This window comes from Psittacula echo (assembly GCF_963264785.1).
Source record: "Psittacula echo genome assembly, chromosome: 5".
In the NCBI taxonomy this organism is placed as follows: Eukaryota; Metazoa; Chordata; class Aves; order Psittaciformes; family Psittacidae; genus Psittacula; species Psittacula echo.
The window spans coordinates 19261059-19288285 of record NC_137739.1 but is presented as its reverse complement, the minus strand read 5'-3'; the positions used below and the strand labels follow the sequence as shown (position 1 = coordinate 19288285).

General features: G+C 41.7%; 2 protein-coding genes across 2 annotated transcripts; one reads left to right on the top strand and one right to left on the bottom strand.

Annotated features, from left to right (window-relative positions):
• Window positions 1-16948: 16948 nt before the first annotated feature.
• Window positions 16949-18550, top strand: RAG2 (recombination activating 2; the record flags this gene model as incomplete). The annotated part of the gene is made up of 1 exon (XM_080619398.1): window positions 16949-18550. One exon carries the CDS (start codon window positions 16949-16951, stop codon window positions 18548-18550), a length of 1602 nt encoding a protein of 533 aa, XP_080475524.1.
• A 6002-nt stretch (window positions 18551-24552) lies between these two features.
• On the bottom strand, window positions 24553-26718 carry RAG1 (recombination activating 1; the record flags this gene model as incomplete). The annotated part of the gene is made up of 1 exon (XM_080618157.1): window positions 24553-26718. The coding sequence occupies one exon, from the start codon at window positions 26716-26718 to the stop codon at window positions 24553-24555; it is 2166 nt and encodes a 721-aa protein (XP_080474283.1).
• Window positions 26719-27227: the final 509 nt, after the last annotated feature.

Genomic DNA, 27227 nt, shown 5'->3' with positions numbered 1-27227 from the left:
TCTCAGTGCAGTGACGTGAAATGTAGCCAATAGCTGCATTTAGCATATTTGGATGTTTTCAAGGCAAAGCGACAAGCTGGAGCAAGAGATCATTCTGTGTTACTGCTTTGTGTAGTACTACAGAATTCAACCATAGCCAGTATGTGTCTAGGACCACTTCATAAAATAGGATGTAATCTGTACCAGAGCATGAGGAAAATTAGTAAATATTTCCCCTTTTCTACATTCTAGAAAATCTTACGTTATGCAACAGAATGAAAATACTGTTTTTTCTGCCTGAAACAATCACAGTATCACAGTATCACAGTATGTTAGAGATTGGAAGGGACCTCAAAAGATCATCTAGTCCAATCTCCCTGCCAGAGCAGGAATACCTAGATAAGGTTACACAGGAATGTGTCCAGCCGGGTGTCGTGGTTTAAGCCCAGGCCGTAAATCAGAACCACGCAGTCCACTTCCCCCCCACACACACCTTTCTTCCCTCCGCTTCTGGAAGGACGGGGAGGAGAATCAAAAGAATGCAACTCCCATGGGTTGAGATAAGAACAGTTTAATAACTAAGGTATAACACAAATCACTACTGCTACCACTAATAGTAATAATGATAAAGGAAATAACAAGGAAGAGAATACAACCGCTCACCAACCGGTATCTCACCCCCACCCCGCAGTCATCCAGCCCTTCCGGGAACTCTCAGTTCTACATCCCTGGGCATGACGTGCTGTGGTATGGAATACCTCTTTGGCTAGTTTGGGTCAGGTGTCCTGTCCCTGCTTCCTCCTGGCTTCTCCTCCTCCCTGGCAGAGCATGAGACTCACAAAGTCCTTGGTCAGGATAAACATTCTGACCAGTAACTGAAAACATCAGCTTTATCAGTATTATTCCCAGGCCAAAAGTCAAAACACAGCACTGCACCAGTAGAAAAAATGACTGCTACTGCTAAACCAGGACAGTATCCACCCCTTATTCCATACCATTCACGTCATGCTCAGATCCCACATTTTCAATATACCATCACTTTCATCTCAGTGCACTCTTATCTTAGTGCACGGACCAATCCCTATAAAGCTGCTGAGTTCATTCAGTCCATGATGGTGGGCTCCATCTCTTGTAACAGTCTTTCAGAGCAGGAGAGGCCCATTGCAAAGTCCACCCCTTGATCATGAGTCCATCTCTATGTTGCATCTCTGCCCTGATGGCCTGAAGTGCCATGGGCCCATCAGACTCAAAATAATTCACCCTCCCCTGTAGCAGTCTCTGCAACTTGTCGTCGGGGACTCCACACAGCTGCCTTCCATCTCCGACGCTTCCAAAGCACTGGAGGGGCCCAGTGGATTAGATACTCGCCCATACTGTCCCACACACCGTAACACTCATGACTGGCCAGCCTTGGGGAAAACCTCTCGGTCCCCCTGTATTGTCTAAACCCAGACAAGACCCAAACCTGACTCTGCTTAACTCTCGGGATCAGACAAAATGGTTGTGGGTAGAACACACTCTGTGTGTGTGCCAACATGGTGATCCCCATCACAATCAGCAGGCAGGTCCCAAGGGTACCCAAAGGCCATTCAAAACCTTCAAAACTCTCAAATGCTGCTGCTGTACTTGTCACTGGGCCTGGTGTAGCTGCTGTGCTTGAAGGCCCCCTCACCACCAGCTCCGCTTTTTCTGAGTCCAGATCTTCTTCCGCTGCCTTGCTGGGAAATGCTGCGGGGTCTCCTGCATCCTCCTGGGGCTCAGGCTCACAGGGCTCGGCAGACGGCTGCTGGAGGATGCTCTCGGCCGCCGCGGGGCTGGGCTCGGCCGCGGGGCTCGGCTCCTCCGCCGCCTCCTCCCGCTGCTCAGCAGCCGCCTCCTTCCCGGCCTCCGGCCCCGCTCCCACCGCCGCTTGGTCCCCGGGGCCCCTCTCCCGGGCCGCTTCGGCCGCCACCGGCTCCCGGGGCCGCTCCCCCTCGGCTCCCCGCAGCCTCACGAACACGGAGGCGAGGACGAGGGCCAGGACGGTGAAGAGCAGCGGGACGGCCAGGTACAAGTCCATGGCCACGTCCATCCCGCCCTGCTGCCGGAGCCCGCCTGTATTACAAGTCATTACCATAAAGTACAGTGAAACAAGAGCCTTAGCCCAAGGCCCGCACTTGATAAACACTAACACAGCAAATACCGGCTCTAAGTAAGCTACAGCATACTGAAACTGTGACATCAAGAGAAATAACTTTGAGAGCCAATAAATCAGCATTGTGCCTCGGTCAGATTTGTTGTTATCTCAAGCCTTCGAGCCCCACGTTGGGCGCCAAAAAGAACTGTCGTGGTTTAAGCCCAGGCCGTAAATCAGAACCACGCAGTCCACTTCCCCCCCACACACACCTTTCTTCCCTCCGCTTCTGGAAGGACGGGGAGGAGAATCAAAAGAATGCAACTCCCATGGGTTGAGATAAGAACAGTTTAATAACTAAGGTATAACACAAATCACTACTGCTACCACTAATAGTAATAATGATAAAGGAAATAACAAGGAAGAGAATACAACCACTCACCAACTGGTACCTCACCCCCACCCCGCAGTCATCTAGCCCTTCCGGGAACTCTCAGTTCTACATCCCTGGGCATGACGTGCTGTGGTATGGAATACCTCTTTGGCTAGTTTGGGTTAGGTGTCCTGTCCCTGCTTCCTCCTGGCTTCTCCTCCTCCCTGGCAGAGCATGAGACTCACAAAGTCCTTGGTCAGGATAAACATTCTGACCAGTAACTGAAAACATCAGCTTTATCAGTATTATTCCCAGGCCAAAAGTCAAAACACAGCACTGCACCAGTAGAAAAAATGACTGCTACTGCTAAACCAGGACAGCGGGTTTTGAATGTCTCCAGAGAAGGAGACTCCACAACCCCCCTGGGCAGCCTGTTCCAGTGTTCCATCACCCTCACTGAGAAGAAGTTTCTTCTCAAGTTTAAGTGGAACCTCTTGTGTTCCAGTTTGTGCCCATTACCCCTTGTCCTATCATTGTTTGCCACTGGGAAGAGCCTGGCTCCATCCTCATGACACTCCCCCTTTATATATTTATATACACTAATAAGGTCACCCCTCAGTCTCCTCTTCTCCAAACTATAGAGACCCAGCTCCCTCAGCCTTTCCTCATAAGGGAGATGCTCCACTCCCTTAATCATCTTAGTTGCCCTGCGCTGGACTCTCTCCAGCAGGTCCCTGTCCTTCTTGAACTGAGGGGCCCAGAACTGGACACAATATTCCAGATGCGGTCTCTTTAGAAATGGTTTTGTAATAAAGGCATCACAGAAAAGAATGTGTCTCAGGGCAGCACTGCTGTTCAAGGGCTGTCAGCGTTTCCAGGAGTCCAAGTGACTATCCTTATCTGCTGCTGCCAGTGAGCTGCTGTGCACACAAACACAAATTATTTCCCTTCTTTACACCTAATTTTTTTCACAATGGAGATGAAGGACTTTGCATGGCAAATACCACTGAGATCTAAGGACAACAAATATCCATAAAGCAGATCAGCTCTTATTATTTAAAAATAATCTATCATGTTTGCATTCCTATGTCTGTTTGGTTTTCTACATTTAAGGGCTCTGTACGATATTTGATTTTATACTACATTAAGTGAATGTTACATACAGATAACTACCAAATTTATGATCAATAGAAAAACTGCCATTTTCTCCCAAACAATTCTTTCCAATCATCCAGCACAACACACCAATAAAAAGCTCTGAATTGACGCTGTTTCCCTATTTCATGCCCTATTCAAATTCCCAGGGGATCATAGAATCATAGAATAATTAGGGTTGGAAAGGACCTTAAGATCACCTAGTCCCAACCACCCTGCCGTGGGCAGGAACGCCTCCCACTAGCCCATGTCGCCCAAGGCTCTGTCTAACCCGGCCTTGAACACTGACAGGGATAGAGCATTTATCACTTCTATGGGCAACCTGTTCCAGTGCCTCACCACCCTCACGGTAAAGAACTTTCTCCTAGTACCTAACCTAAACCTTCCCTGTTTAAGTTTGAACCTGTTACCCTTTGTCCTATCACTACAGTTCCTGATGAAGAGTCGCTCTCTGGCAGTTCATTAATTATACTGAATTATCTAGTTGCTTTTATTGACAAATCCACTCATAGGAAAAAGGCTGTAAATTCCTCTTCAGGTTAGCATTGTCCTACTGGTTCATTTTTAAAATAAAAGCAAATTCACTGTCATTTCTTATACAGTTTTCTGCAATGCTTTTGCTGTTAACTCACATTTGTAAAGTGCCCCCACTGACACATATATAGGAAGTTGAAAGTTGTTGTTTTTCCTAAATGTGGTTAATGAAAAAAAAAAGGAGATAACTACTGTCAAATGGACTGTGAACTAAACATGTTGCTCAGCCTTCACTGGGGAATTCAATTAGTCTAATAACAACCCAGAATACAGAGTTTGCATGCCACCTGGAAGCAGAGACATGGCCGACCACTTTCCAACTTCCTCTGTTTGACAGCTTGCTTGGCACAGGGGCATCAAAACAACTGCACTGAGGCTTTGAAGTACATATCCAAGGTTCAGTTTGCTTAGAGATGGGGCTGATCACCGTCCTCAGGCTTAAAGGCATTCCACGTAGTGTGAGGTATATGAGATCAAACACAGCTAACAGCAGGAATGGACTGAATGTAATCCCAGTGGTTGAATGCCCCAGACCATGGAAAAAAAAATGTATCTAAACTTGGGTTTGGGTAAGAATTTTATTCATGGCAGCATTTTTCTATGCAGCTGACTGATCCAGGATCCCGTATTTTTAGAAGTGGGAGAGGACTAATATAAAATCTAGATGAAAAATTTGAAGCCTGGACAATTCTTTTTTCCTTTTTGGTAAAAGGTCAAATAAGATGTTTTATGCTCCAGGGAATTTCCCAATCTTCCTCTGAGTTTAGAAAAACAAGCAGATGCTGCTTTCTAATTTTGGATATTATAGTTCTTTCCACCAGATTTTGAACACTCTTCCTAAGATTTGAAAGAGTCTCTTGCCAAGTATGGCAAGTGGGGATTCAATTTATTTCCATGAGATTTTCATCCAAAGTTGTTCTAGAAAGTGTTTAGTTCTGAAGAGACCACACATTGAACACATCTACATAAATCTGTGTCCTAGATTCCTTGGTAAATCAAACTCTTCTAAGGCTTCTTCCCTGTGAGGGTGAGGCACTGGCACAAGTTGCCCAGAGAAGATGTGGCTGCTCCATCCCTGGCAGTGTTCAAGGCCAGGTTGGACAGGGCTTGGAGCAACCTGCTCTAGTGGAAGGTGTCCTTGCCTATGGCACAGGGTTGGAACTGGATGAGCTTTAAGGTCCCTTCCAACCCAAACCAGACTGGGATTATATGATTCTATGATTCTTCAACTGCATGGTCAAGAAATCTTTGACTCTTAAGATTTTTCTCTGGACTTAATAAAACATAGCAAATACCACAAAGCAAGCATTGGTTACCTGTTCTATTATCATATTGTTTTTATACTCAAAGGTAAAAGAACAAGCTAACAAAACTAAATATTAACTGGGCATACACATCACATACACAGTGATTCTAAAAGCAGCATATATAAATGTATTAAAATAAATGACTAATGAAATGATTCCTCTAACCAACATGGTTGCTTTGGATTTGCACAAGAGGTGGTTTTGGTTTTTTTTTTTCCAAATGCTGAAAACTTCTGCAAAACTTTACAGTGAGTATGAAAGTTTCATTTCTAGACCTGGGCTCTAATCACTAAATTACATTCCAATGGGTTCACCAAGCCTGTCATCTATCTATTAGTTTTGTTAATATTACCCTTTTGACAAAAAAAAAAAACAAAACAAAACACAACCCTACTTTGGATGCTCTAAGTAGGAAAACTAAGAGACTTACAGAATCTTAAACTATCCTCAAGTGTCCATCCATTACAGAATCAATAACAATGGTTTAAAAATTTCCAGTTATGGAGTTAGTGCTTAGATACTTTTTAAATATTATACATTTACGATATATAGGCCCTGTTTGTTAGAGTATATATAGGTTTTAAAAGCTGAGCTCAGAGTTTTTAAATTACACAGACGTATGTTTATCTAGGTCCCACCAGATATCACAGAAGTGAGGTAAAAGCCTTAATCTGGGATTTACTTGTCAATTAGCCTATGAATTCACATTCTGTTACAGCATCAAGCACAGTTTAAAAAAGAGAATCATTAGGGAGTTTCAGGAATACTAAAATTAGGAAGATTAAATTCCTATATCAAAGATAAGACTTTATGATTCAACTAATTTATAAGGTATCTGTGTGCTATTTAAGCCATATGCATATCACTAGATCAACTACACAGAATTTAGAAAGACCTTATTTTGACTGCAATATTGTTCTACTTGAGCTAAGACAGCATCTTGTCAAATAGCACAAGGAAGAACAGGAGTTAGCCAAAGATAATATCATACATTCAGACATAAAAAGACAACATTCTAAAAATGCAGTTTTCTTGATTAGGATATTAGAAATCCTTAAGAAGCCAATGGAAGTCAACATGCTAGAGGGAAGGTATGGTATCCAGAAGGACCTGGACAAGGTGGAGAAGTGGCACCATGTGAACCTCGGGAAGTTCAACAAGGCCAAGTGCAAGGTCTTACACTTGCGTCAGGGCAATCTCAAGCACAAATACAGGCTTGGGGAGACTGGATGGAGCAGCCCTGAGTAGAGGACTTGGGGGTGCTGGGTGATGAGAAGCTCCCCATGACTCAGCAGTGTGCACTTGAGCTCACAAACCCCCATTTGCTGGGCTGCAACCCCAGAGCATGAGCAGCAGCTCAAGGGAGGAGATTCTCTAGCTCGTGAAGCACCTCTGCTATGGAGACAGGCTGAGAAAACTGGGCTTGTTCAGCCTGGAGAAGACTCCAGGGAGACCTTAGAGCAGCTTCCAGTATGTAAAGGGGACTACAAGAAATTTGGAGAGGGACTTTTGACAAGGGTGTGTAGGGACAGGACACGGGGGAATGGCTTTAACGTGACAGAGGTACGACTTTAGGCAGAAGTTCTTCCCTATGAGAGTGGCGAGGCACTGGTACTGGTTGCCCAAGAGAAGCTGTGGCTGCCCAATTCTGGCAGTGTTCAAGGCCAGGCTGGACAGGGGATGGAGCAAGCTGATCTATTGGAAGGTGTCCCTTCCCATGGCATAGGGCTGGAGCTACATGAGCTTTAACATCCCTTCCAACCCAAACCATTCTATGGTTCTATCACTCAATGATTCATGGTACAACAGAAGTGTTCAGAAACTTATCTAAACCTATCAAGGTTTTTGAGTTTTTCCTTTTTACTCCACTTTGGTTTTTTGCTGCTTGCCGCCTATTTTACTCCTGAGTATCTCTTAAATGAACACCATACTTAGGTAAGCTGCAGAGAAGTGTGGTGATGTGAATGGCTGAAGCCAGGCTGACCAGAAGACTCGTATGTTTGCTGAAGATCTAACTGGTCGATTCTACATTAAGTAAAAGGTTTCAGCAACAATCTAATTCCCAGCCTCAAGGCAACGACTTCCTTGAACTGTCATGAGAAAAAAAAAAAAAAGTACAATAATTGATTGGAATCACTCACAGTTTACGAACTGGATACCATCACATCTCTATGAATGCAAGGACTGCACTGCTCTGCTAAAGAGTAACTAATCCTGACATCAAAACTCATCTTCTTTTTCCCAAAAAGCATCAAACTAACTTCGTGGTTTCAAGGCAAGTAAGGCAAGGATATCTGATCCTTTTCCCATGCTAGCTCTGGATGGTTTCAGAGTCAAATATCAGTAAGTGATGCATTCAAGCAACAGCTGTACTTTCTTCTTGCATCTCTTGCTTTTCCATCCAAAATACCATAATGAGGTTTCTTGAGGCAATCATTCACTAAGCCTTGCTGATCATGAGCAGATTGTGAAAAATCAGTTTTATTTCTCCAAATACAGTCTTCTTCCCAGCAATTTAAGCCAATCCAGAAATCTCTGCCTTGAATCACAGATGCAGGTCAAGTGAGTATCAGCATGATTTCAATTATATAGTTATTAGTTCTATTAAACAATAAAAAATGTGGTGGAATATAGGCTTCCTGGTTTACGCTGCATTTTTGAGGGCTTTATTTTGGTTACTTTAAATATAATATAGGCAATGAAAGAAAAATCAAGATTATGAATTTTAAATGGAAAGAGCAGTAAGCTAATCCTCTCTATAAACTCACTAAAACCTGGCATTATTTTATTTTAAGGGGGGGAAAAAACAACTTTACTAGTATTTTTGGCATAGGTTTAAGTCAGGTTTCCACACTATAAATTTGCTCTCCCAACAGATCACTCAAAGTTTCATGGCAAACATCACTAGATACACCTGTTCTCTAGATTTTATAACCTATGTCTGCAAAAATAAGATTGAACATAAATACATTATTTTTACATCTTATACTCTGTTATCACTAGACCATGTCTGATCTTTTTTCCTTATGGAGCTAACACAGCACCTACACTGGTCACAACTTTTTTTTCCAAAAGAATTTCATAGGACCATACAATGGCTTGAGTTGGAAGGAATGTTAAAGCTCATAGAGTTCCAACTCCCTGTCACAGGCAGGGACGCCTTTCACTAAACCAAGTAGCACGAAGCCCTGTTTATCCTGGTCTTGAACACTGCCAGGGATGGGGCAGACACAGCTTCTCTTGGGCAACCTGTGCCAAGGCCTCACCACCCTCACAGGGAAGGACTTCTGCCTCAGAGCTTATCACATCTCCCCTCTGTTTGTGGTATAGCTAAACACAACTGCAGTCACTACCTTATCAAATATCCCAGGATGGCACAGTGAAAGTTGGCCTAGTGACCAGAATGATTCTGGGAATTCCTGCTCCCAGAAAGACACACTTTTGTGGTAGGACAGCAGTGGAAGGCTACCCACTTTCCAGAAAGCAGTCAACTGTTTCCTTTTTGTTCATACACCTGCAAAGCTACAGTTACAAAAGAAAGCCCTCCATGCTCTACTACCCTGCCCTACTTTTCTATCTCATCCTCCCCACTCCTCACCACCTGCAGGGAGACAGAGCTCCTGGAGCAAACTCAACAGCAGCAAGCTCTGGCCACAAACAGGTGTGGGTAAACTGTACTAGGGAAACAAACTGAAAGACAATTACAAAGGAATAAAAACTTCCAGATGAGGTTCCCTGCTGCATCTGCTGGCATGAGTGCATCACTGAGTCTCAGAGCCAACCTTGGCAATGGTTGAAAATATGTGACTCTAGTGCTCAGCTTGTAAAAGCTTTTAAGGCACATATCACAGAATCACAGACATGACAGATTTGAGTTGGAAGGGACCCTAAAGCTCATTCAGTTCCAACCCTTCATGGACAGGGACAACTTCCACTAGACCAGGTTGCTACAAGCCCCATCCAACCTGGCCTTGAACACTGCCAGGGATGGGGCAGTCACAGCTTCTCTGGGCAGCCTGTGTCAGTGCCTCACCACCCTCACAGGGAAGAACTTCTGCCTAAGATCTCATCTCGATATCCTCTCTGTCAGGTTAAAGCCACTGTCCCTTGTCCTGTCCCTACAGACCCTTGTCAAAAGCCCCTCTCCAGGTTTCTTGTAGCCCCTTTAGGCACTGGAGCTGCTCTAAGGTCTCCCCTTAAGGAGCCTTCTCTTCTCCAGGCTGAACAAGCCCAGCTCTCTCAGCCTGTCTCCAGAGCAGAGCTGCTCCAGCCCTCGCAGCATCTCAGTGGCCTCTTCTGGACTCACTCCAACAGCTCCGTGTCCCTCTCATATTGTTGTCCCCAGAGCTGGACTCAGGGCTGCAGCGGGGGTCTCCCCAGAGCGCAGCAGAGGGGAAGAATCCCCCTTCTCACCCTGCTGCTCATGCTCTGGGGATGCAGCCCAGGACACGGGAGGCGGTTCTGGGCTCCAATACACACTGAAGCCAGGCCATGGAAAGCTTCTCATATATTCTCAACAAACTTCTCATATATTTTAAGCATACCTAAGTCCTCCTCCTCAGGGCAGCTCCATTCAGTCTCCCAGCCTGTATTTTTGCTCAGAATTGCCCTGACCTAGGGGCAGGACCTTGGCCTTGTTGAACTCCATGAGGTTTCATCATATATGTCTAAGGGCTTTAACTGCAAGCAAGCACATTGATTCTGCTTGATTTTAATGTTATTGTATCAGCCCCATAGATGATCACAAGTATTTTTTAATGCATTTCCAATGGCTTGTCCCTTTAGAGACTACTTGGAGGCTTCTGACAAGGGTAACATTTTCTGTGCATCAAACACTCCTCCCAGACATGGCAGCCTGCAATGCAGTTATCCTGCATTTGATAGTCAAAGCACAGCTGGATTCAATCCACTCTTTTAGGTGAGGCCTGCCCCTCACATGTTAAATACCAGTTACTGATGGGTTTAGATGAGACATAAAATTGCAGACTGTGGGATGCCAGACTCTCTGTGCCATTTTTCCATAGGTTTCAGCACGTGCACCCTGGCTAAATATCCAGCATATCTGCATTCTGGCTGGCTAACCCTGCACAAATGAGTAAGGCAGCCTTCCCTTTCCCCGCTGTGCTGGAATGCATTACTGCAGCCCACAGGGAGTGAGCTACATTCCAGCTCTGAGATTACTGTGTTTTTCTGGCAGAAAATACACTGAAAAGTCTGACTAAAAATCTCAATGCAATTTTGAATTATATGAAGAAGATGTAAACCACAAATTATTTTAAGTAATTACTTGTGGAAGAAGAAAATCAAGTGGAACAAAGCATTTCCACAGCAGCGAGCAATCTGCTGAAAACATATTACCTACGTCAGTGCTATTAAAAAAGAAATTATGAAGGAAAAGTTTACTTATTCATTTTCACAAGTTCTCTTCCAAATAAATTTAGAATGCAAATCCTAGATGTTCTTGCTATGACCTGGACAGTTCCAAACACTATTTTCCTGCGTTGTACGTACATTATTCTGAAGCTACTTGCTGCAGCTCCTCCAAAGCAGTTTGTCACTGACAATTACAAAAGACCAGCTTGTACATACCACGTCCTCCTCCAAAGCCAACATGTTGTTGCCAAAAACATTAATTTCTCCATCTTCTCAACCACAGTAATTGCAAAAAGAATTTCTAAAAATAAGGCATGTCAACTGGCAAAAATGAGAATACAATTAATGCAAAATATTCAATAAGACACAACTGTGGGGGTTGGACATTTTCCATAAGCATTTATACCTCTTTTGCCAGTCGATCTTTTATCACAGACCCAAACAATTGTCAGAGTATAAGAAGCACTTGAATAAGAAGCTGTCATATATCATCTAGGTGCTGCTGAAGACAGAAATTGATGTAATCTGAATGCTCTTAAATTTGGGGCAAGTTCAGTTCTTCAGCATTCAACTCTGCAGGGTAGTCTTTCATCCTTGTTTCAGTAGAGAAGTAATAGGCCCATATGGATGCTACAGGGCACAGTGCCTTAGAGCTGCTGTATCTCAGATGAAAAACATCCTCTCTGCACTGCAATTATTCAATGTCTCAAGGCAATTTTCACAAATATTCGGTATGTTTGCTTTGCTGTACTAATCAAATTCCATTTCAAGCTCTTTCTGTTTCTATTTCATAGCATTTTCAAATGGGAGATGAGGTATTTCTAGAATGCTGTGCAGCAGATGTTGTAACTCGGGAGTGGGTGAAGTAAGGCCAGGAAAACAAAAGCAGGGAGCTATGAAGAGTGAATTGTTTTCCAGGTTTCTCTGTTTCCTTGCTGTGCTATGTTGTGCAAATGGCTTATCCTCTGTGCCCTAGCACTGCTAGCTGTTGAAAGGATATGTTCCCAGAGGACTTCCCAGGAGTCTTAAGAATTTTTTGTTGGAGAAAAGCACTGGGAAACTGATAAGAATGCCACAGAAGGGTTCAAAGTTTTATTAGTCTTTTGAGGTCTGATTAGAAGGCCACTGAAGGAGAAAAAAGACATTTCTAATGACCTCAGTGGACTTTGAATTAGACTTCCAGTGTGCCCTCGCTCAACAGGTTGCATATATCTGTCATTTCCTTTGCTCTGTTTCAATGTCACTACCCACCTGCAGTGGAGCATTCCTGGGAAAAGCAGTAGTATGCCCATCAACAGGAGTTGTTTTATTTTACTAGCTACTGAAATTATTTTATCTTTTAACCTAAAGAATACATTTTTATATTACAATAGCACTGAAAAATCCCCAAAAGATTATGAGGTTGACAGTGTAAAAAATTAAACTATAATGCAGCAAATGCAGCATATGATGCATATATTTACAATCTAACTACCAGGGATCTACTGTCACTCTGGTCTGGTTCTACTGCAAAGAGTTAAAACTTCTAGAGGCTTGTGGGTTTCTTGCTGTTGCATCTGAAGGCGAGAGGAAAGAGGTAAAAAAAACCTGCCACAGCCAGTTAGCCACAGCAGACTGAGTTCTCAAGAGCACATCTGCAAATTCAGCAGATAGATTCCCCTCCTTCAGGCTGTGTCTCCATTTCACAAGCTCCCTGTGCTGTTAGAGAAGATTCCTCAAAGTGCTCACATTTGAATCCAAATTACACACAAAGATTTCGGAGGATGCATAAACCCCTATCAGACAGGTATGTTGAACTTATTGTTTTGCCCAAAGCAAACTTGGTTGATACACTTAGCAAATGTTCTCAGAAATACTATGTAAAGATTTCTTTCCCTAAGTCTGATTATGGAGGACTTCAAAACTCTGTGTCTGAATATTATTTTGGTTGTGCATAATTTGGGAACAGCACTTGCTTTTCAGGGGTATACTTTTTCACTTTGCAAAGGGATACCCTGCAGATCAGTAAAAGAAAAAAAAAATCACATATATATATACAACATTGCAAATTAAATTTAATTTGCAAAATAAATGTAACTCTACCGTAGATATCTGTGTTCAAGCCAAGCTAAAAATAACTGCAAACTAATGACAGAATTTAACGGTCAGCAGTGAGCATTTAGCAAGTATGACCGTGCTATCCTGTAACCTGTTCTCTCAATGTCTAATCAGTGCTCTTCAAACACCTTATCTATGTGTAAATGAAATGTGGTTTTGGTTTGCTATAGTTCATAAGATAAAATCATTCACTATTTGGTAGCATCCAGATTACTGTGAAATCACAATGAACATAGCATTTTTTTCATATTGGTAACAAATATTAAGATGCAAAATCGTGCTATACAACAGACCTGATTATTTATTGCTCTCCTGGTTAAAATTATTTTGTTGCCTCATCAGGTAACTGGCATAGCACGCAGGTCAACAATTATTACACAGGGTCAACCAGAACAATAAGTAGTAAACACAGTTTGGGAGGGGCTCAGTCCCAAAACATAGTAATGTAGTGACATTTATAAGCCTTAGATTTACTAGGACCTAGGAGACAGTACCTATGGGAGGCTTGCTGCCTTCCACAGAAGACAAGAATATCTGATGGCATATAAAATGTCACTTGATATTGAGGTGCCTGGATCTTACCCTTTGTTTCTAAAACACATTCATCCTATAAAACACATTCTGAAATAATACCCTACATACAAAATTGGAAGTACATCCATCTATTTCCATACCAAGCACATTTCAATTAAATTAGCTAGTGCCTTCAAAAAACCTCTTTTTTTGATCAGTCTGTAAGTAAATCTCCCAATGAATCCATCTAAATGTGAATACCTTGTAATCTCTTCTTGCCACACAAACAACTGTCACCTGAAAACACCCAGCTCAAAATCATGTTTGATTTTAAAATAAGATAAAGGTGAATATTAAGTTTCTTCTTTCTGTTTAAAAAACCTTAGCTTCCAGGTCAGATCTCTACAGTTCACTTCTCAAATATGGAGGTTTTAAAAACAATGCCGGAATTCTCATTTATTTGTGTAATCCTTGGAGCTTCGCCTTTCATAAAAATAACAAATATGATGAAGCACGACTCGAGTCACTTTAACTGGTAATTGTCTATGTAACTCCACCCTTCATTATTTATCCATCTTTGATTCTGATAGTGTCTTTTCCCCTCTATCTTAACTAATGCTAATCTGACTCCACAATGACATGGTTTTGAGAATAAAGCGACCAAAAAAAAACTTTAATTTTTTTTTATTGCAAGTTTAGATTTTCACCTTTTGGCCTCCTTGAAGCTGTCTAGGGTCAGATGAGGAAACAGTGGTTCTGGAAGGCTAGAGGTGGAGGACAGCACAACCAAATATCAACCACACTGTATTAATACGCCATAATTAGCATGAAACAACCTGGGAAGATAAAGCAATTCCAGCAAGTGCCTAAGGAGCTACTCCTGTCAGAGAATATAGGATAAACATTCTCTCCTTTACTTACTGAATTGCTTGCTTATGTAAAGTTCAAGAAATACTAAGGGATGGCAAGGAGGAAGTATGTTTAAGTAAGTTTATTTAACCAGCAACTTCTGCGTGTTTATCAATCCCACTATCATTTTCATGGGTCACTTCTCCACTGTCTATATGCATCAGTCTCTTCAGACAGTATACTCTGGACTGAGTACTGCTGAAGATTTGGGAAATAGTTTGGGACATTGTGGACACTAATAATTGTCATATGTGGAGACTCTTTAAATATCTGTAAGAATATAAGATGAATGCCAGCATTCCAATTAAATTGCTGGACATTTTTAATACTCTTGTTAGACCTTAAATATAAACCAGCAGTCAAATGTAGAATACTAGTATTACAAAACACAGAGCACTAATTTACACATGCACTTGTGGTATCTTCAGCATGAAGACACATATTACTTTTTCAAAAGATCTTGTAAAAACAAAGAAGCTAAGTAACCACTCAGTATGAAAGAAGAGACAAAGCAAATCTAACTCAGCAAACCAAATTTAGTGCAAGATTCTCTAACAACACCATTTTTTAATGGTTTATAAGAAACAAACAGCAGAGATTCCTGTTTAGCATATCACCTGACAGTAAATAACTGGGCAAATCTTTCTTCATGCAAATAATTAAAACAAAACCTGACATGTATACTGACAGAACTGTATTTTAGCATGGCAATTTGCATACCAACTTCTGGGCAGGCAGCACAGGAACATGGCACAACAGTTCCTGCTACGCACAAGAACATGCACTGATGGCAATTTGATGTAGTCAGTGTCCTCAGCTCCCAAGATTTTACACTGTACACTACATTTTTCCACAGTCCTCAGGTTTTGATGTCACATAAGTAGAAGATACCAATCTTTCCTTAAAAAAGAAACACTATGTGCCCTGTTTTTGTTGTTAGAGCAAAATGAAAAGCAGGAGCAAGGAAAATATGAATCCTACAGATTTCAAAACATGGAACTGTATTTTAAAATGTGAGGATTGTTCGGATTGTTTATTTGTTTGCTTTCAAATATTGTATTTGAAAGCTAGTGCATGCCTTTAAGTATGGGGATTTGGCAAAGGCTGGGACAGTGAACTTGGACATTTACTAAAAGGCACAACTAAGCTGTCAGCAGGGGACTGTGCCAATGAACTGGCCAGTTGTTTCCCTCCCTTGTGTCTGTGCTTTCTGAAGCTTTTCCAGTGTTATTATCCAGGCTGACTACTATAATAAATTCTTTCAGATTTTGAACAAAGAGGCAAAAAAAGGTAAAAGATACCCCTTGAAACCTACTCATGAAAGCATAAGTGAACAGCAAACATCACTGATACAGAATTTGTTCACTCAGAACACCTGGCAGCAAGACTCCCAAGCAACAAATTCACTTCAAGCAGGCAGTTCAGCATAAGTGTGCAAGATTCACCCCAGCACTAAAAGCTTCTACCTCTGCTGCTTCAAGACACCTATATGGTTAGAAATACAGTTAGCACTGACTGCTCTTACATGTCTTCAGTAAATTTGGTATCTTCCTTGTAAACCTGCAAAACAACAGAATCGCAGACTGGTTTGTGTTGGAAGGGACCTTAAAGCTCATCCAGTTCCAACCCCCTGCCATAGACCAGGTTGCTACAAGTCCCATTCAACCTGGCCTTGAACACTGCCACGGATGGGGCAGCCACAGCCTCTCTGGGCAGCCTGTGCCAGCACCTCACCACCCTCACAGGGAAGAACTTCTGCCTAAGAGCTTATCTCAGTCTCCCCTCTGGCAGGTTAAAGCCATCCCCCCTTGTCCTGCCTCTACGGGCCCTTGTCTAACGCCCCTCTCCAGGTTTCCTGTAACACTTTTACGCACTGGAAGCTGCTCTAAGGTCTCCTGGAGTCTTCTCTTCTCCAGGCTCAACAACAACCCCGGCTCCGTTCCCTTGCAGATCCTGTGCGGCCTGCTGAGACGGCCTGCGGAGCCCAGACGGCCCCAGAGGTCCTGCTCAACTTTCCTACCCGCCTTTCCTCCCCACTTCGTCGGCAGCCTCGGGGCGGGAGAAAGGCAGAAAAAAACCTGCCTTATGTCACCGGTCCCACCGGACTTTCAATCTTTCAGCCCTGGGGCCACACTCACCCGCCTCCTGCCCTCTAACCGCCTCCAGCCCCGTTTCCTGAGGACCGCAGCCAGGACGGCCTCAGGCGACAGCTACAACTACCAGCCCCAGCAGGCCGCGGGGCCGCCGTTTCCATGGCAGCGGGCGGGTCCGGAGCGGGGCGGTTCTCCGTCCCAGAGCCTCGAAGCGGGCGCAGAGGTCGGAGACTCTGCAGCGTTATGATGTTACGGGTTAACGGGCTGTAGTTTGTACAAAATCCTGCGGAACTAAACACATCTCACCTTGATTCATGGCTTGAATCGTAGAAAAGGGTGTCTTTTAAGGTCTCAAAGTGTGAACTGATACACAACTTCAACACTATTTAAGTTCTGCTAAACAACTCACTATTCAAGCACTGCTAAACAACTCTTACAACAGTGTCTAAAGCATATTTAATCTGCTTCTTTGTGTTTATTTTCCTCAGCTACTGACCCGCATATGGCCCAGTCAGCAGACAAAATGTCGCTGGAGCTGGTATCAGCTGTCAGTAATTCATCGCTGCTTCAGCCAGGCTTCTCTCTCCTGAATTTTGATGGGCACACTTTCCTTTTTGGGCAGAAAGGATGGCCAAAGAGGTCTTGTCCTACTGGTGTTTTCCTCCTAGATATAAAAGAGAATGAGCTCAAAATGAAACCTGCCTTCTTCTCTAATGACTCCTGTTACTTGCCCCCTCTCCGCTACCCAGCCATTTGCAAGCTCAGAGGCAATGCAGAGTCTGAGGAGTACCAGTATATCATCCATGGTGGAAAAACGCCTAACAATGACCTTTCGAATAAGATTTATGTTATGAGTCTGATAAGCAAAAATAGCAAGAAAACCACATTTCAATGTATTGAGAAAGACCTGGGTGGAGATGTCCCTGAAGCTAGATACGGGCATACAATTAACATAGTTCATAGTCAGGGAAAAAGCATGAGTGTTATATTTGGAGGGAGATCATATACCCCTCTTGCACAAAGAACCACTGAAAAATGGAACAGTGTAGTTGACTGTTTGCCATCTGTGTTTCTCGTTGATTTTGAGTTTGGATGCTGTACATCATACATACTTCCAGAGCTTCAGGACGGACTTGCTTTCCATGTTTCAGTTGCCAGAAATGATACAATATACATTTTGGGAGGCCATTCACTTCAAAATAATACCAGGTCCCCCAGCTTGTACAAGCTAAAAGTTGATCTCCCGCTGGGCAGCCCAGCCGTGACCTGCACCATCTTGCCAGGGGGGATATCTGTGTCGAGTGCTATAGTGACTCAAACCAGTGATACCGAATTTGTCCTTGTTGGGGGATACCAATCTGACAACCTGAAACGGTTGGTATGTAACACCATAGTTCTGGAAGACAGTAATATACAGATTGTTGAAAGGGAGAGCCCAGACTGGACACCAGATATTAAACACTGTAGGATGTGGTTTGGCAGTGATATGGGCAAAGGGTCTGTATTGCTGGGCATTCCAGGGGCCAACAAACAGTTAATCTCAGATGCAAACTACTTCTACATTTTGAGATGCAAAGGAGAAGAGGACAAGGAAGAAGAACTGACAGCACAAATTTGCAGTCAGACGTTGACTGAAGACCCTAGGGACTCCACTCCATTTGAAGATTCTGAAGAGTTTTGTTTCAGTGCTGAAGCCAATAGATTTGATGTTGATAATACTGACATTTACAATGAAGATGATGATGAAGATGAATCAGAAACAGGCTACTGGATCACCTGCTGTGCCAGTTGCAATATTGACAATAACACCTGGGTCCCTTTCTATTCAACAGAATTCAACAAGCCTGCTATGATCCTGTGTTCCAGTGGGGCTGGCCACTGGGTCCATGCTCAATGTATGGATCTCTCAGAGACCATGCTTCTGCATCTCTCAGAAGCAAATGTCAAGTACTTCTGCAATGAGCACATTGACCTTAATAAAGGGCTACAAACTCCCAAAAAGGTGGTGCCCCTGAAAAAACAATCCATGAAACCACTGCGCAAAAAGACAACCATGAAATTAACATCACCAGCGAAAAAGTCCTTTCTTCGGAGGTTGTTTTAATAGATTTACTCTGCTGGTTTGTATTCACCTGGAAGGAAATGAAATCACAGAGACAGCTGGTCATGGTTGAAATAGAACTGGTTATTTGATTTCAGTTATCTCCATATTTCTGTTGCATTTCAAAGCTCATGTATTTATTTTGTCTCTTGTGTGGATTTTTGTAATATCCAGATAGGAACCCCGTCACAGAGGGCATTGTGCAAACACACAGCCAGATGTCAGTAACTGTGTTCTGTGTTTTATGGCACAAATTACCCTCTCATTATCTCAGTGAGTTTAATGAAACTGCTGGTAGGATTAGATATTACCCCATGTATTGAATGATTATATGTCGTTTTGACTACAGTTGTGGAATATCATCTCATAGTAAAAATCAAACTCTTTTTTTAAACCACTGTACTCAACAACTGCTTTGTGTTTGTATTTTTAATAAGCTAGTAAGCTAATAAAGTTTATAATACATGTTATTGCATTTTTTTCACCTACACATGGGGTAAATCCCAAAATCTATGAAAGGACAGCATGTGTGCTTAGGAGGTCCATCTGAAGCCTGATAAGGGGTCTAGATTCACATCCACCCCACGCTGTGAGCTCCTGTTGACTTCAGAAGAAGTTCCTTCTGATAAACAGGACTTTATAATTTACTCCAGGTCCTCCCCTATGCATTTCTTTCTCTGCTCTCACAGGGTGACTGTGTAGAGTGTGAAAGCTTAAAAGTGCGAGCTGTAGGTCAGAGCAATTCACTGAGCCAGTGGACCATTGTGAGGGTCAAAGCACAATAAGATTGGATTCAGATTGAAAAGGACATTGTCAAGGTTGAATAGCCCAAGAGTTTACTAAGATTTCTGTGGGTTCTTTTACTGCCTATTCGTAAAGCCTCATCATTCTTGACTTTATTTTTTTATTTTTATTACTGCTCCAAACATCTTTTCCAAAAATCTATACCATCAGCTCAGCGTTTGTGAGCCAGCAATAATAGCTCAGTATACACAATCCAGCTCTCTTGCTGGACACTCACATAGAAAAGAAAACCAAGAGGAGCTGTTAGCCATTTGATCAGTATGTGCAGACCCTGCGCAGCCACTCCTTTACAAATTAGTATGTGCAGCACAGGATTTCTATAAACACAGTCATGTATGCACAGTACTCCCCTTAAAACTTTCACAACTCAAGTCAACAGCAGAGGAAAGTAAAAGTCAACCATATAAAGTTTCTGTTTCCAACCTTTTCATGTGCTGAGGGAGCTTATAGTTCAGGTAGAGCTTGTAAATGGGAGGTATTCACCTCCACCACGTTGACTCTCCTCTCACCAGTCTGATACTGGTATAAATTTGCAGATTTCAGTGCCAGCTTTCTGCTTCCTTTGCCATGCTACTTTACGTAAGATCTGAATAGAGAGTGCTGTATGTTTTCCAAGGGATAAATGAATATCATACCCATGTAAAGTCCCTTCAAACTGGTGAAATTAAATTGTCAGCATCCCCATTCCCTTTTGTAGGTTAGTCACGGGTCTTACTGAGCAGAATTGTCATTAAAATATGCATTCATCATGCACTTTTCATAGACTTCATTTGCATCAACCAAAAAAGAAAACCCTCAATGAAACTGAAGCCACAACATCACAAAAGCAACAAAGGTAGGCAATATACTCAAACAACAAAACTCCACCCCTCATCCCTTCACCATTGTACAACAACAAAAGACTCCCTATAATAGCTGTACCAGTTGCAGAAATGTTCCAAGGGCTGGAGCAGCTCTGCCGTGCAGCCAGGCTGAGAGAGTGGCAGGGGGTTTGAACTAGATGACCCTTAAGGTCCCAAACAATTTTGTGATTCTATGATTCTATGACTTTCTGAAGAGTAATAAAGAGAAGCTACAAATAATGAACTGAAAGACAGATTAATCTTTACAGTTCAGTCTATGGTGAGAAGCTAACATTTGATGCAAAGGAGGCACAGAAGCCAGTAAAGAGTGTTAACATATAAGCATGGACATAATAGTGCAAGGCTGATTTCAAACAAACAGAGAGATGGTATTTGTAAATGAAGCAAAAGTCATTTACAGACTAAATAAAACTGATTTTAGATCAGTTTAGTTTTCTATCAAACAGTTGCCTGTGAGGAAGGGTGCTGAAAGGACTGCTGAGAGTCACAGAGTAATCTTTATTTGATTAATTTAATGAATTCCAAAAACAGGGCTGGAATCACAGCTGACTCTGTGTATTAGAACAGCCTAAATATGAAAAGCATACACAATTTGAATGAAAAGTAAGACTGATACCATAAAATCATGTGCACAGTTGAAAAAATAGTAAGAAAGGCAAAGCCAAAAACTTAAATATTTATAAAACCTTTATATTAAATAGGTTTCATGAATTAAGAAACTGCAATACATTAAGAAAAAATAAAATAATGAAGCCATGTAGTGAGACAAAGCATGGAACTCAGTGTAGTCAGAAATTAGGATGCTGTAAATATCTCAATTTTTTTTCTGAACTATATGACTAAAATTCAAAGCTGATGTGCTTGAAGTCAGTAAAATTATTCCTGTGAGGAAAAAATAATTGAGACCAGAATCATGGCTTCTAACATAGTTCACATTGTTTCATAACATGGCAATTCACAATAGAAAGCCATTGAATAAAACCAAACAAAACAAAGATGCATAATATGATTGTATAAAAACTACAGTCAACATTTCAGAACAAGAAATTATTTACCATGAGTTACTCAAGGATTTGTACCAAGTATTAATATAAAAACAAAAATGTGAAAATTTGAAAGAGTACCATCAATAAAAGTGTCTCCATTTTTCTAAAGCCTTTTCAAAATGAAAAAGCTCAACATCATACTGTATGACCAAATGATGCACCTGTCTAGAGTCAGAATTTGTTTGCCTTTTGATGCATGGCTGTGTGCATGCAGCATCGTTATTTGATCACCACTTACAAAAGCATCATTTGCAGGTACCTACTCTTCCAATGCTACTTGTTCTAAAGACTTCAAAATTCTCAAGAGGGATTCTTGATTCATAAAAGATGTCAACAATGGGGAAAAAGAAGATTAAACTAGATTCAAGTCAAAAGAACAGAAAAGGTGAAAAAAACCCAGCAGTTCTTTGTGTCAGCTATCCTGCCCACAGCTGTAGAATGTGGAATGTGTCTTGATGGCTTAGTAATATTTCACAAAAGAATATTTCCACGTGCCACTGCATTCCTCTGTTCCCATGCAGGTTCTGTTCAGTTTGATGAGTTACCCTAGGATATAAGCCTCATCTTGAAAAATCATACATCTATGGATATTACTTACTTAGCCTTTTGAAGGCAGTGAGATGATTAATTTGCTGTTACATCAGCAGCTTGTTAAAGCAAATTTGGAACTTAAAAATGTTAGCAGAGGCACTGAAATTACATGTAAAATGAACAGTCCAGTTTGTCTCTCTAGTGACACATACGCATTACAATGAACAGGTTTGGATTACTTGGGGGTGAAATTCATTCCTGTGCAAAAGGCAACAAAACCACACTGTTTGGAGTGAAAATCACTGTGAGGTGAGTCAGGGTTGCTAAACCAGGCCCTTGGTTAGTCAAGAAGAACCGAGGGTAACACATAAGGTTGTCCCAAATCTACATACAGAAGAAAAAGAAAAGTGTGCAACTATTTGCATAATGAAGTATATGCCAACCAAAAATGCAAATATATATGCATTTACTGGTAAAGGGTGCTCTTTATACCTGATATTTATACTCCCTGGGAAACAGCTGTATTTGTTGCCTGCATTTGTTTGTAAAGAATGATTCTCATGGAAAGCCAGTATTTATGCTGTATGGGAAATACCTGTTTTATTCCAAGAATTGAAAAAATGTAAATTAATGTAGAAATGAACACTTATAAGAGCAGACGTAGATGGTACTCTATACCAAAGATGTTGTAGTCCTTCTGATTGCTTAAAAAGTACATGTTTAAGTAAAAAGTATTATTTCCAACTGCAAATTTTGACATAATATTAAACTACGTTTAAAAAAACCATATAAAAATAAAATCCTAAATCACAGAAAACTTTAAAAAATACTTTAATTAATAAAATTAAAAGACATAATAACATCAATATTGGTACTAATTGCTAACACTTTATTTTTTCATTGCATAAATGGTAAATACCAGACCCTCAAAGACACAGTAAATAACATGAACAAGATACTACTAATCTCAGACCATTAAGTTGCTGTTCACTTACATTCATAAACCAACTTCTGCCACATCAAAATGAAAATGAAAAGCAGATTCTTTTAGATCCATGCTTTGATTGTTTCTGCATTTAATCTTGCTTCAGAAAGATTACTGCAAGCACAGTGATGCCCTAGCTACAGGTGCAAAGCTGAAAGGCTAGATGATTTCAGGCCATTTCAGGTACTTCTGAGTATATTGCATGAATATGAGGGTGGTGAGGCATTGGCACAGGTTGCCCAGGGAAGCTATGGCTGCCCCACCCCTGGCAGTGTTCAAGGCCAGGTTGGACAGGGCTTGGAGAAACCTGGTCTAGTGGAAGGTGTCCCTGCTTGTGGCAGGGGGTTGGAACTGGATGAGCTTTAAGGTCTCTTCCAATCCAAATCATTCTGTGATTCTATTATTCTATTAATATTGAATTAAAGTCAGATAAATTTAGTATATTAATATACTAGATACCGCTTCTGAAAGGCAAATACAACCAGCAAAATGATTCAACTAATACAGTATGAAGGAGGAATGCCTACTAAACACTTCTGTAATAACGTGAAATACAATATGCAGTAATTTCAAGACAATTCATTGCTTTTTAACTCATCTTGTACACCAGCTATCTTTGAGGTTAATAAATACCATTCCTCTTTTATGATTTGGAAAATGAGACTATGAGTGTGGTGTATCACGGATGGGAAAAGCTCAATATTGGATACAACTGGAGGACATCAGTAGTGGCCAGTGAAATACCCTAATAGAGAAGATCAGAACAATGGCATGTATCTGATCAAGGTAATATCCATCTCCTGAGAAATGGGACTGATGTGACTAAAGGTATTTGGGGAAACTGTGGGCCTGCTGGTATTAATTACAATTTACTGGTGACTTCAGGGACACCAGGAATTCACTAATACAAATACAAATACTAATACAAACTATACCAAAGTTACCATAGAAATCTAAAATGCTCATGAAGCACCAAGCTGCACAGCAGAGCTTGAATTACTTTGTATAGTGAAATAATAAACCACAAAGCACTGTAATTCCTGATTTAGGAGCACGAGTTTGCATTTTAGTTTGCATCATCTATGATAAAAGTATCTTCAAGAGATTCCAGCCACCTTCCCTCTATCTTCATATAGGAAATGAGCATGGTGATACCACCATCTGCTTCTAAGCATACTACAATACAAATGTCAAATAATATTATTTTTTAAAGTGTGTGAGATCAAAGTTTGCATCTTTAGTCAAGATTTTATACAAAAAAACCTGAACTTTATCCCCAAACAAATACCCAAATGTCTTACTGATGAATCTTTACTTATAAAAGCCAAGAGACTGTTAATAAAATAACCAAACCCTCTTAAAAAGTAAAAAGCAAAATAGTTTTACAGAACAGCCTGCTCCCTTTTTCAGCAATTGTCATAACTCTCCACAAACATATTCATTCCAAAATGCTACTTTATATAAACCTTGTTTACTTTGGCTTTCTCACTTCTAAGCAACATGCTAAGACCAAAATAAACTGAAGACCCTTCTTTTCAATTTGTTCCTGCTTTCATCTCACATGACAGCTGGGTTACCAGATACCAACACATAACAAAATACATTGCCTCTTGGAAAATCCCAGCAGACATGGTGCTTAACTCCACTCAGCACCTTTAACAAGGAATGGAAAAATCATATTTTCACACTTCCGTGTACCTCTACAGGCCTGAAAAAGAAGCTGCCTCCTTGCAGGAAGATGCCATTATAAACCCAACAACAAATGCTCCTTTATATTTAGACTTCCTCTGAATCATTGCTTTCCAAGATATCCAGTGGCATGGAGTCACCTAAAGTATCCTCTGGATTAGTGGTGAAGCCCTGGTTTCTTAATGTTTTATGAGCATTCATGAACTTCTGGAGGTACTTTGAGGTATATAGCCAGTGATGCTTCAAGACATCCTCCATCTCATAGCATTTGGACTGCCTGGCATTCATTTTTCGGAACCTCCTAAACAGTTTGTTTCCAGACTCATTTCCTTCACTTGCCCAGGCCCCAATGGACCCATCTCTTTCAATGATTTCAGGAACATGAGCAAGGGTTTTGTGGAAATAATTTGTAATCTTGCCTTCATATCTGTACTTGAACTTTGTAGACAGGAGCTCGGCAAAACGCTGTGAATTATAGCTATACTGGCAGAGCAATTCTGGACATTCCTTGGCAGGGCATGAGGATCGCCACACTGGCTTCATCTTCAGATAAAGGTCCATTAGTTCTTTTAGGGCCTCATGCCTTTCTTCACACTTTATTAATTCACATACTGCCTCTACTGTCTCTTTGGACATGAGCTTTCTAGCAAAATTTCCACTCATCCTCATCATAGGCTTCAAGTTCATCTTCTTCCTGAGGTGTTTGTCAAGAGCCAACTGCCACCTCTTCCTCTCCTCTTTAGACACATCAGGATTCTTATAAACCTCACAGATCTCCATCTGGAAAATCCTGTAGAATTCTGCTGCATTTCCAATGTCGCAGTGCAATGCATCTATAGAGGGAAAGGTCTCTATAAAAGGTTTGGCTGAAACACCCTTCACTCTGTCACGGAGCTTATCAACAGATTCATGATATGGGTTGGACCTCCATATTTCATATCGCTCTAGATTTTCAGCATGGCTCCTGGTTATGGAGTGGAAGACCACATTCTTGGATGCCTCCAGACGGGTTGCGTCACACAGGGTACAAATGTAAGTGGAACCTGAGGCCTCCAGCCCTTCCACTTCCCGCACGAGTTTCTCATCATACCCTGTACCCCTAAAGATGAATTTGAATGTTCTCAGGATGCCTCCCATTTCAAGTAGCAGTTCACTGTTTTTCATAGCCTCTCTTTCTGCTATGAGAGGGCTCAGGACTGCCGTCAGAGTTTCATGATCTGATTCATCAGCCAGCATAAGGCACAAGGGCTTGCAACACAGCTCTGAATTGGGCTTTAGTTCTTCAAAGATCCTCTTGCTTTCATTCCCAAGTGCTATAGCAATGTTCATGACTGTGAAAGAAAAGCGAACAGCCTTCTCTGGGACAGCAGGCCCACTTCCATGCTTTTCACTGACATCTCCCATTCCATCACATGACTCTTTCACTACCACAGTGAAGGGACCATTCAAATAGTCATCCAGGTTTTTCGCTTTCATGCCTTCCAAGATCTCCTCCTCCATGTCCTTTAAGGCACAAACCAAGGCTGCATCATACCGAAACCTCTTTGTAATTGTGTCTACTGGGTAGTCATCAATTGAGAGTGGCAATCCTGATAGTCCGTCTATAATTCCCACTTCCGTGTTAGTGGATACATTTTTCAAGGGAGGTTTCCACTCAAATGGATGATAACCTGGTAGAAGGGCTTTCTCAGCAGTGCGAAGAGCATGCAAAGGCTGAAAGATCTGCCTTCCAGTGACAGCTTTTACTGTTCTATACATTTTATGATACTGGCTACAGCTGAGAAACGTGTTGACTCGGATTGCCAAGCAAACCGCAGGGTGAAGTCCAGATCCCCTCCCTTGCATTATAGCCTCCAATTCATCTGCTTGTCGGTGTTCATTTTTTGCTCTTAAAGCTAGCAGAAACAAAGTCATGCATACAGATTTTATATCACCTCCCTCTTCTTTCTCAGCAAAAGCCTTGACTTGGCGCTTCAGTTCTCTCAGACGATGTTTTTGAGCTCTCCTGGTCAAAGACAGGAGATGCTGCCTTGGTCGGCCACCTTTATTTATGTGGCTGTAGAGCTCTCTATCTTTCATCTCCTTGTGGCTGCAGAGGTGTTGACCATATTTTACATGCATGATCTCTTCCTCACATTCCTTTACAGTGCATCTTATACCCAGATTATCAAGGATGTTCAGGAAAGATTTCACTGGGGTGACCAGATTAGTAGGGAAGCAAGGATACCAGCAGGAGGGGCAATAGCTGCCCATAACCTTGAAACATTTAAGGATGCAAGTTCTGCAAAACAAGTGCCTACATGATGTTTCCACTGGATCTGCTAAAATATGATCACAGATCTGGCAAGAGACAGATTTAATGAAATCTATGGGGTAATCAACTGCAAGAAGCTTGGTGCTGAGATGTATATTCTTGCAACTGACAAGCTCTTTCATTAAATTTTTATTTATCTCTGCTTGGTTCTTTACATTTCTGTTTATTTGAGCACACTCTGCAACAGCCTTCGCAGGTTTGCCATATTGTACACTGGATGGCTGGCTTTTCCTCTTGACTCCCTGATGGGTAGTGTGGCATACATCACAGTTTGGAGAGTGGCGTTGCCACTCCTTCGTGCTGTTCCTAGACAAACATACTTTATATGGAGTATTACTGAATTTTCTATGGATAATGCTCCAACAATCATGACAAAATTGAGTGGGATGGATAGTATCAACATCCCCTCGCACATCAATCTTAAAAACCTTAGAGATAAGATCTGGCC